The sequence below is a fragment of the Gallinula chloropus genome (genome assembly GCF_964237585.1).
Source record: "Gallinula chloropus genome assembly, chromosome: 21".
In the NCBI taxonomy this organism is placed as follows: domain Eukaryota; kingdom Metazoa; phylum Chordata; class Aves; order Gruiformes; family Rallidae; genus Gallinula; species Gallinula chloropus.
In genome coordinates, this window is record NC_140106.1 from 623,532 (window position 1) to 640,725 (window position 17,194).

Sequence of the window (17,194 nt, forward strand, 5' to 3'; positions counted from 1 at the left end):
CTTGCAAATTTTTATAAATGGCAGGAGAAACACAAATAAAGAAAAAAATGTGCACCTTTCAAGTTAAACATGATGCAAAGGAAGCACAGCCTGTCATTACACAGTGTCTGGGTCACAAGAGACACCTGGATACTGGATTAGGAATGGGATGAACGTGCACCATGTTACTACAGTTTAAACAACATAGAAGGAAAAGAACCCTACTAAATACAGACTGAACCTAACGTCAGTTACATGGCCAGTGATATGCAGAAGAAACTGAGAAGTTCTTTGCTGCTTAGATACATCCAGTGCTCAGTTTCAACACAGAATCCTTGAGCTCCTGGTTCCTCCTGCTGTAGATGAGGGGGTTCACTGCTGGTGGAAACACTGAGTAAAGAAATGATACTACCAGGTCCAGAAATAGGGAGGAGATGGAGGGGAGCTTCAGGTTCGCAAACACACCAGTGCTGAGAAACAGGGAGACCACAGCCAGGTGAGGGAGGCAGGTGGAAAAAGCTTTGTGCCGTCCCTGCTGTGAGGGGATCCTCAGCACAGCCCTGAAGATCTGCACATAGGACACCACAATGAACACAAAACACCCAAAAGCTAAACAGGCACTGACCACAATGACTCCAGTTTCCCTGAGGTAGGTATCTGAGCAGGAGAGCTTGAGGATCTGGGGGATTTCACAGAAGAACTGGTCAACATTATTGCCATGGCAGAGGGGCAGTGAAAATGTGTTGGCTGTGTGCAGCACAGAATAGAGAAACCCACTGCCCCAGGCAGCTGCTGCCATGTGGACACAAGTCCCATAGTGCAGGGGGTGGCAGATGGCAACGTAGCGGTCATAGGCCATGACAGTGAGAAGACAGTACTCTGTGAAGATGAAAAATACAAAAAAAAAGAGTTGAGCCACACATCCTGTGTAGGAAATGGCCCTGGTGTCCCACAAGGAATTGGCCATGGATTTGGGAACTATTGTAGAGATGCAGCCAATGTCAGTAACTGAGAGGTTGAGGAGGAAGAAGTACATGGGGGTGTGGAGGTGGTGGTCACAGGTTATGGTGATGATGATGAGGCCATTGCTGAGCAGAGCAGCCAGGTACATGCCCAGGAAGAGCCAGAAGTGCAGGAGTTGCAGCTCCCGTGTGTCTGCAAAGGCCAGGAGGAGGAACTGGCTGATGGAGCTGCTGCTGTTGGACATCTGCTGCTGTCAAGTGTGGAGACCTGTCAAAGGATAAAAAGGTTGTGAGAAGTTAGGGAATGATTCTTTGAGGGAAACAGTTTCCAATTCACATTAACTCCCTGTATTCAGGAAGACATTTGTCAGGTCCCTTTTGGGAGCTCTGCTTTGTGCTGGCTTGAGCGTGCCACTGCTGGGAGGAGGGTTGGCTGTGGGCTCTGCAGAACTCAGTCCTACCTTGGAGCAGTAAGTGAATAGAAGGATGGTGTGATCTCAGACTAAAGCCCCTTTGGATAGGAAAGGGATTTTCAGCACTGTCACTCCAGTTTCACCTGAGGGCAGAGCAGAGCTTTGGAGCTGTGATTTTCTCCTGACTGAGAGGTGAGGAATCCAGTCTCACAGGGCAGAGCTCCAAAGCCCTCCTGCGGTCTCATCCCACCCAAGGAGGATCTCAGGGCCCCGCTCCCAGCCAGGGACACACAGGGCTCAGTGCAGCTGCCCACACACAGGTGATGAGTGGCATTGCCACGGCCTCTGTGCTGAGATGTCTCCTGCATGGGGCTGCTCTCTGGGACACAAGAGTCCCTGGGAGAGCGGTGCCATTGTGGGAGGCAGCCTGCAGCCCAGCAGGAGCTGCCTGGAATACCTCAGTCTTACAGATGGGGGTCCCAAAGTGAGGGTCAGCTCAGTGCCAGCCCCACCAATGGACGTGCTCAAAGCCCCAGGAAATGGTGGGAGAAAGGCAATAAAAACAGGAGGGGAAACAGTGAGAAACATTCCAGAGAAGGCTAGAAGTACAGGCACTCAGACGTTTCTTCTCTCTGGGACAAGGACCCTGCACCATATTTCCATGTGTCACACTTTACATCCACCGCTTCTTTCCACAGTGCAAATGCAGCCATGCCCAGGAGAAGACAGCTGTCCTGCCCTGTCCCTCTGATGGGGCACAAGGGCATCCCTTCCAGGCAGCACCTTCTGGTCCAAGAGAGAACCTCTCCTATTGACACACCTCACACACTGTCCCATGTCCCAGCTTTAGGTGATCCCTCCAGGAAGAGAACCAGCATTACCCTGCACCCACAGACATACCAGGGAAAGGCTGTGGAAATTACTCCTCCAGTGAGCTCTCAGCATCCGTCAGCTCTCTCAGCCTCACAGGTCTCCCCTTGGTGCCTACAGGCAGTGTCACCAGCCCTGTGTGCTTGGCAGAGGAGCTGCTCCTGGGCAGAGCTGTCTCTCTGCAGCATTACTGGGTTGCCATGAGCTCCCTCCATCCCAGGAGCCTGGCCAAGCTCAGCAGGAGAAGACCAGTTCTTGTAGGCTCCCTCCTGGTCTCAGACCTCATGGGGATCGTTCTATGATCTCATCTCTGAGAATCTCAGGGTGTCCCTGCCCAGGGGCTGGGGTCAGCGCTTGGCATTTCTGCTTCATCAGACCAAGCCAGGGTGTCCTCAGCATCAGAGCTGCCTGTGCTTTGCCTGTGTTTGTCCTCATGGCCTCCAGTTGTCTGCTCTAAGGAGCCCCTGGGGAGGCTTTGTCAGTAACGGCTCCCAGTGGGGCCTGTTAAAGCTTCAAGGTACTTTGGGCATTACTCCTGACTTGAACTTCTTGAGAGGTTTCTTCACCTTTCTTTCTCTTGGTATCTGAGGTCTGGGGCTCATTAACATCCTGAAAGCCCTTACGAGGGTTTCTCTTCAAGTCTATTTCATTAAAAAAACTCAAAACCTCTACAAATAATTGGATTTCAGTTAGGTCTTTAGAGATGAAGATTTCAAAGGGATTTCCCATGGAGGACCTTTTCACACTCACACATATTTTCTGTCATGGCTCAGTTGATAGAAGAAGTGACAGCAGCGTTCTGTGATGGAGATGGGTCTGCTAAGTAGATCTGGACAGGCAGGAAAAGCAGTCCCTTGGGATCCAACCCTGTCTGGAGAACCTTGCTCTTCCTCAAGCCCAGCAGTTCCCTCACTGGCCTCCTGAGACTCCCAACACTTTTCCTGGCATCATCTGTGCTCACAGGCACAGACAGATTTCTCTGACTACAAACAGCAGTTCAACATGATGCAGTTTAATACCCATGAAATCTCTCTCCTCAGCTGCCTGCTACGGCCAAGCAGCGTGTGAAGGGGGTCAGCTTTCAGAGGAGATTCTCTCCCAGAACAGTTTTATTCAGATACATAGAAAGGTCAGTTATTGTTGCAGTCTGTCGTAGCTGGGTGCTGGGAGAGGATGGAAGCTGAAGAGATGGCTCCTGCAAGAAGCAGCTAGAAGTTCTCTGCAGGCCCTGCAGAGCAAACATTGGTTGATTCAAGGGCAGAGTCATTGCTGACCAAGGCCAAGCCCATCAGTGATGGTCACAGCGTCTCTGGGAATCACATTGAGGAAAACATAAACGCAAGCAGCTGCCTTTTTGCACCAGAGAAGGGAGTGAGAATATGGAACGAGCTGTGCAGACACCAAGGCCAGGAAGAGGGGGGAGGATGCGCCCAATTTGCCAGAGTGAAAGATGCCCCTGCAGCCTGGGGAGAAACCCATGGTGGAGCGGGTGTCCCACCACAGCCCATGGAAAAAGAGGGACGCTGGTGACCCTGTGGAGGACTGGGACTGAGAGACACTGTGATTGATGATTGCACCCATAGCAGTGACCCACGGTGGGGCAGCTGGGGAAGAGCTGAAGCCCTGTGGGAAAGGACTCACGTTGGAGAAGGTCGTGGAGGACTGTCTGCCCTGGGTGGGACCCCATGGTGCAGCAGGGGGAGGGTGTGAGGAATGAATGACCCCCCCTGCCCTGGCCAAGAAGGAACCCAACTTGCAAGGGACTGACCAAAGCCCCATCTCCCAGTCCCTGCCCCTCCCGTGCCACAATGGGCAGGGAGAAGGGAGCAAAATCCTGACTGAACTGAAGTCTGCAAGAAGGGAGGGGTGGGAGGAAAGTGCTTTAAGATTTGGTCCCGTTGTTTTAAGATCTGGTCACGCTTCTTGTATCCAACTCTGGTGTCACTGGGTGTGCAGTGCAGTGTAAGAAACTAGAGAGTTTTCTGTCCTTCACTCTGTTGAGTCTGTTATGTCCATGTCGTTCATTAAAGGACGATCTCTCCCTGTCTTTATCTTGACTTTGGCGCCTCTTAGTATCTATTTTCTCCCCTGTCCAAATAAAAAGGGGAGGGATAGATGGACTTTGGTGGGCATCTGACCTCCAGCCAGGCCTAAAACACTATACCCATACAAGTCAAATGCCTTCTCACAGCATCAAAGCTAATCCAGCACCAATGAAACCACAACGTCATACACAAGTAAAGGTGCACACTCCTGCCCTATCCACCACTCAGGTAAAGGTGACTGACATGTCCCCATTCCTGACTTGTCAGGTATTTTGGCACCACTGACATCACAAGGACATTCACAAGATATCTGTCAGTTCCTGGCCAATCATACATCCAGCTACCAGTAGCCTCAGAAGGACCTATACTGTCCATAAGCCTGGTCCTAGACTCAGGCTAGAGATATTTCCTCAGAACCCACACAGCCTCTTGGTCTTTTCCCAGCCTATCAACTATTCAGGAAGTAATGATACTCTCTACACAAGTTTTGAGTTTTGTCTGACCTACAGGCTACTTGGGAATCACTGACATCACAATAGAGACCATCTGCCTTCTCTTGTCCTGTCAACTGTTCCGGAATCAGTGACCTCACAGCAACCTCCACTGTCCACAGCCTGCTCCAGGTCTGTCAGTATGACCTCACAAGCACGTATTCCCCTATTGGCCAAGGACACATTGTTGAGATATTCAGTTCCGAGTGACCTCACAAGCATCTACCAAATCCATGAGGCTACTCTCCACATGCTTGAAGTACTCCATCCTCAGACCTCTCAGGGCTCGTTCTGCAGCCTGTTTAAGTGGGGGATCCGGATGGCTTTGTGTTTCTTTTCACCTTTAAACATTTTTTCTTCATTAAATTAAACCTTATTAAAGCAGGTTTGATCCATTGCATACCTAATGTCCTGGTTTCAGATGGAATTCCGTGTTTAGGAATTAGGATGAGAGCAGTGCTGAGAGCACCCTGATGTTTCCAGTTGTTGCCAAGTAATCAAGGACTTCTCAGTTATTCATATTTCCCTACTGACCAGTGCTCGGGTGGGCACATTAGCATAGATAACCCTTGGCTATTGTGTTGTTATCTGTCTTCCTGGACTGTGAGACAGATGCAGAAATCACAATCAATGCCAATGGTTACCAATCAATCCATATAAACAGGAAAAAGTAAGGAAAACATGGGGGCAATGGGGGAAGCATACCGTCACAGGGTATCAGGAGTGTAGTTTTCACAGTCCCTCTTTTGCTTCCCATTGCCCAGCCTGGGTTGGCTGCCAGTGTTGGGACTCCCTCCCTCCCTGTGGATCTAAAATCATTCTGACCTCTAACTTTAATCTGGGTGATTAGAAAGCTTAGGGATCTTTCTTACATGAGGTCATTTGGATTGTTTTTGAAACTATGGGCTTTCATCAAAGATGCAAGCATCATATGTCAGTGGCTTGTCTTTAACAGGAAATCCTGGTGCCCGAGGCCTGCCAGTTTGGTCAGTGGGAGCCAGAGGGTGCGACATCCAGTGACAGCAGTTATGCCACCTTGGAGAACTGGAACAACCTCGGATATGAGCCACAACAGCTTCTCTCAGATTGATGATTCAGTGGGAAGAAATGTTTCTTGCCTTGGTAATGTTATTGGTCACAGTCGCGAAGAACTTAGCTACACAGAGCAGAGAAGCAGGCACTTCTTTTATTCCAGTGCTGGGGAACACAGGGGATCGCTGCACCAAAGACCTGTTCACCCACAGGGACAACACAACACATTTACACCAGTTGTTAGCACTGTTCAAAGTTGCACAGAATGCTGGCTTCCTAATTCTACCTTTGCAATGACTGGCTTCCAGTTCTCTCACTTGATCTATATTCCTACTCTAGGGAAATGGTTGGTTCACTTCACTGACTCCTTTGCCTACAAAGAGGGGAGGGTTATGGTTGGCATAGGGATGCTCTTTCCTGGAAGTCATTATCATGTGCAAATGTCCCCAGCGCACGTGGAGTGATGCTGAGCGGGTTCCTCTGGTGGCCGTCGATACTCTTCCTCACTGTGTCCCAGGACTGAACCCCATTCCTGCGTGTGGAAAATGCTGAGAAATGTTCTTTTGCAAATTGAAAAGGGTTATTGTATTTTCTGTAGAAGAGTTTAGGATATAGAGAAACTCTTGGTTAACTGAACAAAACTGGACTTTATTGGTGTACACAGCTGTAGCAACAATAGAAACCAGCCACAACCAAAACCAAAACCAAAATAACAAGAGCTCCTGACAATGCGTAGAATTCTATCACACGGCATCGTTCACACATCGCCACGGCATCTGCAACCCTGCGAGGAGAAGCAGGGGGCCTCTGCCTAGAAGTAAAGCAATAACAGAACAGGAAAACCTTGATTCTTTCTAAACCAACACTCTGAGTTTGAAGAGACCTCTCAGTCTCAGTAACACCCACCTCTCTGGTTGCTCCGGGACGTGAAACTGCACATGTCGGGTAGGCTGTGACGACCTGAAAGTCTAATGGAAGGGGAACAATACACCACTATGGCCACAGCAAGGACATTGTCCCTACTGCCTGGCTATAGTGCTGGAGAAAGGAAACCTTACCACTCCTGGAGTTGAAGGATGAGGTTCGGGGGAGGGATTTGGGGTCTCCTCTTCACCAACGCCAGCCATTTTCAGCTGCTCCAGTGCTGGTTCACCTAACTGTGTGCTCTTGGAAATGCACATGCGCAGTTTTCCCTCACCACAGAAAGTACTAGAAAAGGAAGCTCACGCATGTGTGGATCCAGTGAAGCCAGTAGCTCCGCCATGACGATGGCACATGACAAAAAAGAAGACTCCAGCCGGTTTTGACCAGGCCTGGAGACCCACCTAAAGCTTAATTTGCTAAGTAATGGGTGATGGGGTGGGAAAGCTGTGGACTGCCTGCATTGCATGTTCCAAAGCTGATCGGTTTTGCATTTCCAAAATCACAACAAACAAGGGAATGTATTCATTTGATGGTACCAATTTATGATGCATTTTTAATTTTGTTAACTTTTGCTTCATGTGTCCTTGTGATCCTCACACATATTCATCTTGTAAATGTTCATTTGAAGTATCATTGTTTTGTTTTCCTCCAGCCCCTGAACTACAAGGGACAGCAATAGAACGTGATTGGGGTTTTTGCAATGGGACAAATTCAAATTGTTAATTAATGTCTATCGAATGTTCACAGTTCTTATTGATCATTGCAAATGCAATTTGAAAATTGTTAATTGTTTGAATGTTTTGATTGTAGCTACAGAGCTATTGTGCACAAACCTTTCCTTCCTCCTCTATCCATCATGGAGTACTATCTCTAAGACGGCAATGTTGAGCCATGGGGTAGTGTGACATACCATGTCCCTCAACGAATGCCTGTACCAGTGGACTTATGCCTCAACATTGCTGAAATGATGCGTTAAGACGCTTGTAAAGGGTTAAGGAAGACTTGCTAACAGGATAGCTTGAAGTGCCACAGTGGTGACCTCCCATAAACAATGCCTCGCTTGAACAGCTCTGCCTCACTGATAAAGAAGAAACATCAATTGGGACGTAAGTTTGAGTCTAACACCATATTTTGAGTAAATTGCACACTCAAGGACTTTGTTCTCTGTGGAAATAAAATGAATTCTTTGAAAACTTCCAGTAGCCCCCCTCCTCCTTATCTGTTTGATGAATTTCTTGCCTGTCTCTGGTCAGACCCGTACTATTCACTATATTTATTGATGAGCTGGATGAGGGAATAGAGTGTCCAGTCAGCAAGTTTGCTGAGGACACAAAAGGGGGAGGGGTGGCTGACACACCAGAGAGCTGTGCTGCCATTCACCAGGACTTAGACAAACTGGAGAGCTGCACAGGAAGAAGTTTAATGAGATTTAACAAGGGCAAGTGTAGGGTCTTGCATCTGGGGAAGAACAACCCCAGGTACCAGTGTAGGTTGGGGACTGACCAGTTGGAGAGCAGCGTAGGGGAGAGGGACCTGCGGTTCCCAGTGGACAGCAGGCTGACCATGAGCCAGCAATGTGCCCTCATGGCTAAGAGGGTCCAGGGCATTCTGCGATGTATTAGAAGGGGTGTGGTTAGTAGGTCAAGAGAGGTCCTTCTCCCGCTCTCCTCTGCCCTGGTGAGACCGCACCTGGAATGTTGTGTCCAGTTCTGGGGCCCTCAGTTCAAGAAGGACAGAGAACTCCTTGAAAGAGTCCAGTGCAGAGCCACCAAGGTGATTCCTAAAGAGGAAAGACTGAGGGAGCTGGACCTCTTGAGCTTGGAGAAGAGGAGCCTGAGCAGTGACCATATTAATGTTTATAAATATGGAAAGGGTGAGAGTCAGGAGGATGGTGCCTGGCTCTTCTCAGTGATGGCCAGTAATAGGACCAGGGACAACGGGTACAAGCTGGAGCACAGGAAGTTCCATGTGAATATAAGGAAAACCTTTTTCCCTGTGAGGGTGATGGAGCACTGGAACAGGGTGCCCAGAGAGGTTCTGGAGTCTCCTTCTCTAGAGACATTCACACCCTGCCTGGATGCGTTGCTGTGTGATATAGTCTAGGTGATCCTGCTCTCACAGGAGGGGTTGGACTAGATGATCTTTCAAAGTGCCTTCCAACTACTAATGTTCTGTGATTCTGCGACCTTGGATCTCCCCATGTGTATCTTGGACCACCTTTTGCACCTCAGGTGTCACCAGGCTTTGTCATCACAACACCTCCCTCCTGGCCTCCTCCCTATTAAGTCCCAAGGAAGCTGGGACCAGCAGCTCCCAGGGAGCAGGTGCCTCTGCTGTGCCCACTGGAATTGGAGCAGAAGGACTCCCAGCTTCAGTGGTGTGTGGCAGCCATAGGCAAGAGCTGGGTCCCCTTCCAGCCCCAGGGCTGCAAAGCAAGGATGAGGTGCATCGAGTAACTTGCCATAGTCCTCACCCTCCACAGGGGGAAAGAGTCCCCTCCCTGTCCCTGCCTGGGGGGTCCTGTCTGATGTGGAGACAAGAAAAGGTGGTTCTCCTGCCCAGCTCTGGTTTGATCAGGAGAAAGGACTCTGATGGACACAAGGATTTCTCCCCAGCTGAAGGAGAGAACTTCACTGAGGACTTTACTGTCTTTCCAAATAGGTTCCCTGGAGCTCCAAGCACAACTCAAAGAAGCCCAGAGGGGATGGAATATGTGACGCCTTCACCTGCTCCTCTGCTGTGAGCTGGGCTCCTGGGACAGTGGGAGCTCATGAAACATTACAGAGCTGTAGAGAGACAGCTCTGGCCAGGAGCAGCTCCTCTGCCAAGCACACAGTGCTGGGGACACTGCCTGTAGGCACCGAGGGGAGACCTGTGAGGCTGAGAGGGCTGATGGATGCTGAGAGCTCACTGGAGGAGAAATCTCCACAGCACTCTGCCTGGTATGTCTGTGGGTGCAGGGCAATGCAGGTTCTGTTCCTGGAGGGATCTCCTAAAGCTGGGACATGGGGCAGTGTGTGGGGTCTGTCAGGAGGACAGGTTCTTTACAGGACCAGAAAGTGCTGCCTGGAAGGGCTGCCCTTCTGCCCCATCAGAGGGACAGGGCAGGACAACTATCTTCTCCTGGGCATGGCTGCAGAGGTGTCCAGGGCTGTCCTTGTGAGCAGGGTCCCTCTGCTTTGGGGTCAGTGTGTTGGGGCAGGGACTCTGCTGCTGCCAGGGTCAGCACTCTGTCTGCTTGGTGGGCTTTCCAGAGAAGTACAGACAGCAAGTGTGGGTTTGAGGATTGACCCAGAGAAGGGCAACATAAGGTCCCTTTGCTGTAAGACAGTGCTGCATGGGTCAGCTTTGCTCCCAGCTCCAGATCCTTGAGAAATTTCAAAGGGACTTTGAAAAATTACACGAAGGAAGCATTTTCCTGCAAAGCTGAGTCTTTGCTTTGGCTTTTCCTCTCTTGTGGGCTTTCTCCCCTCAAGAACATTCAATGAAATCTCAATTCTCATTAAGACAATGGAACGTCTCTTGAGTCCTGAACATTCACCAGGGCAGTACCCTGATGCCAGTAGGGGTCTGCAGAGAAAAGCTGAGTGCCGGGCAGTTTGGGTGAAGTCTGTGAGCACACGGCGGGAGGTAACATGGGAAAAGAGAAGCAGCTGCAGGGACAGCTCCAGCATGAAAGACAATGTTATGGAAGGAGAAAGAGCTGCTCCCAGAGATGCTGTGGCAATGTGGATTTGCTACCCCCCTGACATCTCCCACAGTGCTGAAACTGATGTTCTACAGGGAAGATCAGGGTGTGATCACAGAGCGTCCAGCACAGGGCACCTGAGAGCAGGGCTGATGGACAGAGCAGCTCTCCCCACTCTGCACTAAGGGGAAGGTTTCACTGGCACTGCAGCAGCAATGTCAGGGAGTTCTGACAGAAGAAACACTCCTCGGGAACAGACAGGAGAACACCAAAAGCTCTGCTCTGCCCTCCGTTCAAATTGGAGTGACAGTGCTGAAAAGCTCATTCCCATCCACAGGGGATTTAGTCTGAGGTCACACCATCCTTCTATTTACTGACTGCTGCCAGACAGGACTGAGTTCTCCAGAGCCACAGCGGACCCTCCTCCCAGCAGTGGCACACTCAAGCCAGCACAAAACAGACCTCCCAAAAGGGACCTGACAAAAGTCTCTCTGAATAAGGCGAGTCAATTGGAGGGTATTCCCTAAGAATTGGAAGAGGTTTTCCTCAAAGAAGACTTCCATCACTTCTCACTGTGCCTTTTCCTCCTTGGACAGGTCTCCTCACTTGATGGCAGCAGATGTCCAACAGCAGCAGCTCCATCAGCCAGTTCCTCCTCCTGCTCTTTGCAGACACACGGGAGCTGCAGCTCCTGCACTTCTGCCTCTTCCTGGGCATCTACCTGGCTGCTCTCCTGGCCAATGGCCTCATCATCATCACCATAGCCTGTGACCACCACCTCCACACCCCCATGTACTTCTTCTTCCTCAACCTCTCAGTTACTGACATTGGCTGCATCTCCACCACTGTTCCCAAATCCATGGCCAATTCCTTGTGGGACACCAGGGCCATTTCCTACACAGGATGTGTGGCTCAAATATTTTTCTTTTTATTTTTTATCTCCACAGAGTACTGTCTGCTCACTGTCATGGCCTATGACCGCTACGTTGCCATCTGCCACCCCCTGCACTACGGGACCCTCCTGGGCAGCAGAGCTTGTGTCCTCATGGCAGCAGCTGCCTGGGGCAGTGGGTTTCTCAATGCTGTGCTGCACACGGCCAGTACATTTTCCCTCCCCCTCTGCCATGGAAATGCTGTTGGCCAGTTCTGTGAAATCTCCCAGATCCTCAAGCTCTCTTGCTCAGATGCCTCCCTCTGGGAAATAAGAGTCGTTGTGGTTAGTATCTGTTTTTGGTCTCTGTGTTTTGTGTTCATTGTGGTGTCCTATGTGCAGATCTTCAGGGCTGTGCTGAGGATCCCCTCGCAGCAGGGACGGAATAAAGCCTTTTCCACCTGCCTCCCTCACCTGACCACGGTCTCTGTCTTTATCAGCACTTCCATGTTTGCATACCTGAAGCCACCCTCCATCTCCTCTCTGTTTCTGGACCTGTTAGTTGCATTTCTTTACTCAGTGTTTCCACCAGCAGTGAACCCCCTCATCCACAGCATGAGGAACCGGGACCTCAAGGATGCCATGTGGAAACTGATAACTGGATGTTTCTGAGTACCAACAAACAGTTCATCTTCTTCATATTCCCGACCATGTAACTCCTGTTAGGACTAGTCTGTATTTATTGGGCTTTTTAGTTGTTGCTTTGTTCTGCTCCTAGTTTGTCTAAGCAATTATAATATGGTCCACAGTTATTCCATTCCTAATGTGGTATCTCTCGGTCTTGTGTGATCCAGACACTGTGTAATGATGAGCTGTGCTCTTTTTGCATTGTGCCTGACTGCAAAGGGCCTTCTTTTTCTGTCCCTCTACCTGCACTATCACTAGTCTGTCTCTTTCATCTCACTTATCATTACAGTGATGCCACCCACAACCCTCCCTGTTTTTCCCAGGGTCCACTTCAGTCTTCAGTTCTCTCCTTCCTCCCATTAAGTGGCACAGGGAGGACTGGGAATGGGTGCTGGGGTCAGTTCATCACACATTGTCTTGGTCACTTCTTCCTCCTCTGGGAAGGACTCCTCACAGTCTCCCCGTGCTCCAGCATTGGGTCCCAGCCACAGGAGACAGTCCTCCATGAACCCCTCCAACGTGAGTCCTTCCCACATGGCTTCAGATCATCACCAACTGCTCCAGGGTGGGTCACTTGAATGGGCTGCCCTCCTTCAGCAACAGACTGCCCCAGCGTGGGTCCTCCACAGCCCTGCCAGCAAACCTGCTCCAGCACAGGCTTCCTATGAGGTTACAGCCTCCTTCAGGCGCTTCCACCTGCTCGAGCAAGCAGTTTTTCTCATCCTATTGCTTGTTATCTGAGATAAGAAACCAACCCCCACCTCTCTATAGCCACTTGTAGGTCGATGTAGAGAGCAATAAGGTCTCCCTTCAGCCTCCTTTTCTCAAGACTAAAATGCCTCAGTTCCCTCAGCTGCTCCTCACAGGACTTGTGCTCCAAACCCTTCACTGCTTTCATTGCCCTTCTCTGGACACACTCCAGCATTTCAACATCCTTCATGTAGTGAGGGGCCCAAAACCAGACACAGTACTTGAGGTGTGGCCTCACAAGAGCTGAGAATCATGGAAAATCCCTTCCCTACTCCTGCCAGTCACACTATTCCTGATCCAGGCCAGGATGCTATGGGCCCTTTCGACCACCTGGGCACAGTGCTGGCTCATGTTCAGCTGGCTTTACACTAACATCTACACTCCCAGGTCCTTTTCTCCTCTAAGGAGCTCGCCATTCGCCCTGCCACAGGCCTTGTAGCTGCCTGGGGTTATTGTGACCAAAGTGCAGGACCCAGCACTTGGCCTCGTTGAAACTGGTCACTGTTGAGATGGACAAACGACACAGACAAGAGGTCTCCTGGTGCAGAAGCAAAAAGGACATGATTTTTATATGTTTCTACTACACGTGTCCTTTTGCTAATGGTCTCTCAGGTAGATGTTATCATGCAATTGGTTGACATTTTTAACTTCACTAGCAAGGTTTATCTCTCACCAGGTTCCTTCATCTGCAGCCTGCAAATTCCTTCAAAGGGTTTACTGCTCTGGATGTTCTACACTTCCTCTTTCTCAAGGGTACACTTTAATATCTTCAAGGCCCAGATCTATATTCTCTATCAAGGGGTCTATGGGCCTGCTATAGTCCCTCAAAACTGCCCTTTTTGTAATTGTGCTACAGAAATCGCCTTCATCATCCGCTGCAGGGCCCTTTGCAGCAGAGAGATAATACAGGGCAACATTAGTAACACAACTACAAGAACTACCACAACAATCAATCCAGCCTTGATTGCAGACAGCAATACCCCTCTAGGTAAAGCAACAGGAACATTAAAAGACCTTGATACCTTGTTCAAAGTATAATTACACCCTGTGGCAGCATTTTGATAAATTGACAAAGTAGTATTAACGTTTTGTCCCGTTTGAGTTGTATTCTAATTATAATTAAACCTCACACAGGTGTCCACTGTCACTGCTCCCAGCAATTCCAGCTCTTGGGGTTCTTCTGTCACTTGTGGCGAGTGGGCAAAAAACCCCGTCCCAATTGTCTGCGCAGGACTGGTGGGTTGCACACAGGTTGGGCTCTTTGATGGGGTTTGGCCATGTGTCCACTGGCAGACCAATGAGACTGAGCACAGGTTCTCCTGTGATGCTCTTGCCAGAATAATGGAATCCTAACCCGTAATATTGGTCAGGGTGACCCACACATTGCTCTTCTACTGTGCTGGCATCACGAATGTGCTAACCCCAGTCATATTATGACCTGGTTTCCCACGCCCCCACTTTCCTCCGCCCCCAGATTTCCGCAACACTGTTTTCCCACGCCCCTAGTTTCCCATCACTCTGGTTTCTCATGTTCCCAGTTTCTCAGGATCGAGGTTTTCCACAGCCCTGGTTTCCCAGGTAACTGAATTTACAAGACCAAGGTTTCCCGGCACACTGTTTTCCATGAGCCCCTCGTTTCTTGGGGCCTTGTTTCCTGGGACACTGTTTTTCCAGGGCACTGATTTTCCAGGATGCCATTTTCCTGCACCCCCAGTTTCCTGGCACCCTGGCATCCTGCCTTCCCGGTTTTCTGCACCCCCAAAGTTCCCATGCCACTGGTTTCCCATGCCCCGAGTTTCCCCACCCCTTTTTTCCATTCACCCTGGTTTCCCACACCATGGTTTCTCATGCCCCTACTTTCCCATGCCCCCTGGTCCCACGCGACCGATTTCCTGCGCAACTCGTTTCCCAGCACCCTGGTTTCTCATGGCCCCAGTTACCCAGGACCCAGCTTTCCCATGCCCCTGGTTTCCCAGGTCACTGACTTTACAGGACCCCTGTTTCCTGGCACCCGAGTTTCCATGAGCCCCTGGTTTCTTGGGCCCTGGTTTCCTAGGCTGCTGGTTTTCCAAGGCACTGATTTTCCTAGATGCTGGTTTCTTGTGCCCCAAGATGCCAGGCACCCCGGTCTCCCATGATCACGGTTTCCTGTGCCGTCATGTTCCCACATCACTGGTTTCATGCAATCCTAGTTTGCTGGCACCCCGGTTTCCTGTGCCCCCAGTTTTCTGGATTATTGTTTTCCCAGCACCCCAGTTTGAATGAGCCCCTAGTTTCTTGGGCCCTGGTTTCCCGGGCCATTGAGTTTCCAGGACACCGGTTTACCGCACCTCCAGTTTACCAGCACCACAGTTTCCCTGCACCCTTTTTTCCTGCGTGCCCAGTTTGCCGGCACCACGGTTTGCTGGCATACTGGGGTCTCTCCAGCCCGGATTCCTGTGCCTCCAGTTTCTCAGTTCCCCAGTTTCCCAGCACGGTGGTTTCTTGAGCCCCTAGTTGCCTAAAACACTGGGGTCTCGCCATCCCAGTTCCTATGCTCCCAGTTTCCTGGCACACCAGTTTCCTGTGCCCCCCGTTTCCCATGTCATTGTTTTCCTGCACTCCCAGTTTTCTGGCACTCTGTTTTCCCAGCACACTGGTGTCTCCCCACCTTGGTTTCCCGCACTCCCATCTTCCCGGTACACCAATTTCCAGGCAACCCACTTTCCTTTGCCCCAGTTTTCTAGTACACCAGTTTCCTGGCAGCCCAGGTTTGTGCGCCCCTACTTTCCAACGCACCCTGGTTCCCATGCCACTTGTTTCCCGTGTCCCTAATTTCCCAGCACCCTAGTTTCTCATGGCCCCAGTTTCCCAGGCCCCAGGTTTCCCATGTCACTGAATTCACAGGACCCTGGTTTCCCAGCACCCTGGTTTCTATGACCCTTGTTTTCTTGGTCCCTGGTTTCCCGGAGAACTGATTTTCCAGGATGCTATTTTCCTGCACGCCCACTTTCCTGGCACCCCAGATTCTTGGCACCCCAGTTTCCCACGCCTCCAGTTGCCTAGCAATCTGGGGTCTCACCACCCCAATCTCTGGACCCTCAGTTTCCTGAGACACTGATTTTACAGGACGCTGGTTTACTGCTCGCCCAATTTGCTGACACTTCTATTTTCCCGTGCTCCTGGTTTCCCAGGTCACTGATTTTATGGGACCCTGGTTTCCTGGCACCAAGGTTTCCATGAGCTCCTGGTTTCCTGTGCCCTGGTTTCCCTTGCCACTGGTTTCCCTGGGCACTGATTTTCCATGTCACAGGTTTCCTGCGTGCCCAGTTTTCCCGCACCCCAGTTCCCTGGCACATTGGGGTCTCCTCACCCTGGTTTCCTGCACCTCCAGTTTCCTTGAGCCCAGGTTACCTGCGCTCCTGGTTTCCCACACTCCCCTGTTCCAGTGTCACTGTTTTTTCATGCCCCCAGTTTCCTGTGTGCCTTTTTCCATTCACCCAGTTTCCTGGTAACCCTGGTTTCCATGACCCCTGGTTTCTAAGGCCCTGGTTTCCTGGACCACTGGTTTCCCGGGACACTGATTTTCCAGGATGCTGGTGTCCTGTGACCTCAGTTGCCTGGCACCCTGGCTTAGCAGTTTTGCGTAGCTGTGCTGCTGAGATGGCTTCTGCAAAAAGCATCTAGAAGCTCTCTGCAGGCCCCAGACTGTAAACATTGGCCAATTCAAGGCCAAAGTTGCTGCTGACCAGGGCCAAGCCAAATGGAGATGGTCACAGCGCATCTGTGAATCACATATAGGAGAAAAATAAACTGCAGGCAGGTGCATTTTGCCACCGGAGAAGGGAGTGAGAATCACAGAATCACAGAATCACAAGGTTGGAAGAGACCTTTGAAGATCATCAAGTCCAACCATTCCCATCCTATGCTAAACTATATTCCTAAGTACCTCATCTACCGTTTTTTTGAACACGTCCAGGGATGGTGACTCAACCCCCTCCCTGGGCAGCCTGTTCCAGGCCCTGACAACTCTTTCAGTAAACATTTTTTTCTAATATCCAATCTAAACCTGCCCTGGCACAGCTTCATGCCATTTCCCCTTGTTCTATCTTCTGTCACCTGGCTGAAGAGACCATCGCCCACCTCTCTACAACCTCCCTTCAGGTAGTTTTAGGTGGTGATAAGGTCTTTCGTCAGCCTCCTCTTCTCCAGGCAAAACATCCCCAATTCAAGGCCAAAGTTGCTGCTGACCAGGGCCAAGCCAATCGGAGATGGTCACAGTACATCTGTGAATCACATATAGGAGAAAAATAAACTGCAGGCAGGTGCATTTTGCCACCGGAGTAGGGAGTGAGAAGATGTAACAAGCTGCATGGGAACCAAGGCCAGGCCCAAAGGAGAAGAGCGGAAGAATGAGGCACTCTGGATGCTGGAAAGAGAGATTCCCCTGCAACCCGTGGAGAAGACCATGGTGGAGCGGGTGTCCCCTCGCAGCCCATGGAT

At 50.5% G+C, this 17,194-nt stretch overlaps 1 protein-coding gene across 1 annotated transcript; it reads right to left on the minus strand.

The window, feature by feature from the left end:
* Positions 1-277: 277 nt before the first annotated feature.
* On the minus strand, positions 278-1,186 carry LOC311199728 (olfactory receptor 14A16-like; the record flags this gene model as incomplete). The annotated part of the gene is made up of 1 exon (XM_084273863.1): positions 278-1,186. The coding sequence occupies one exon, from the start codon at positions 1,184-1,186 to the stop codon at positions 278-280; it is 909 nt and encodes a 302-aa protein (XP_084129989.1).
* Positions 1,187-17,194: the final 16,008 nt, after the last annotated feature.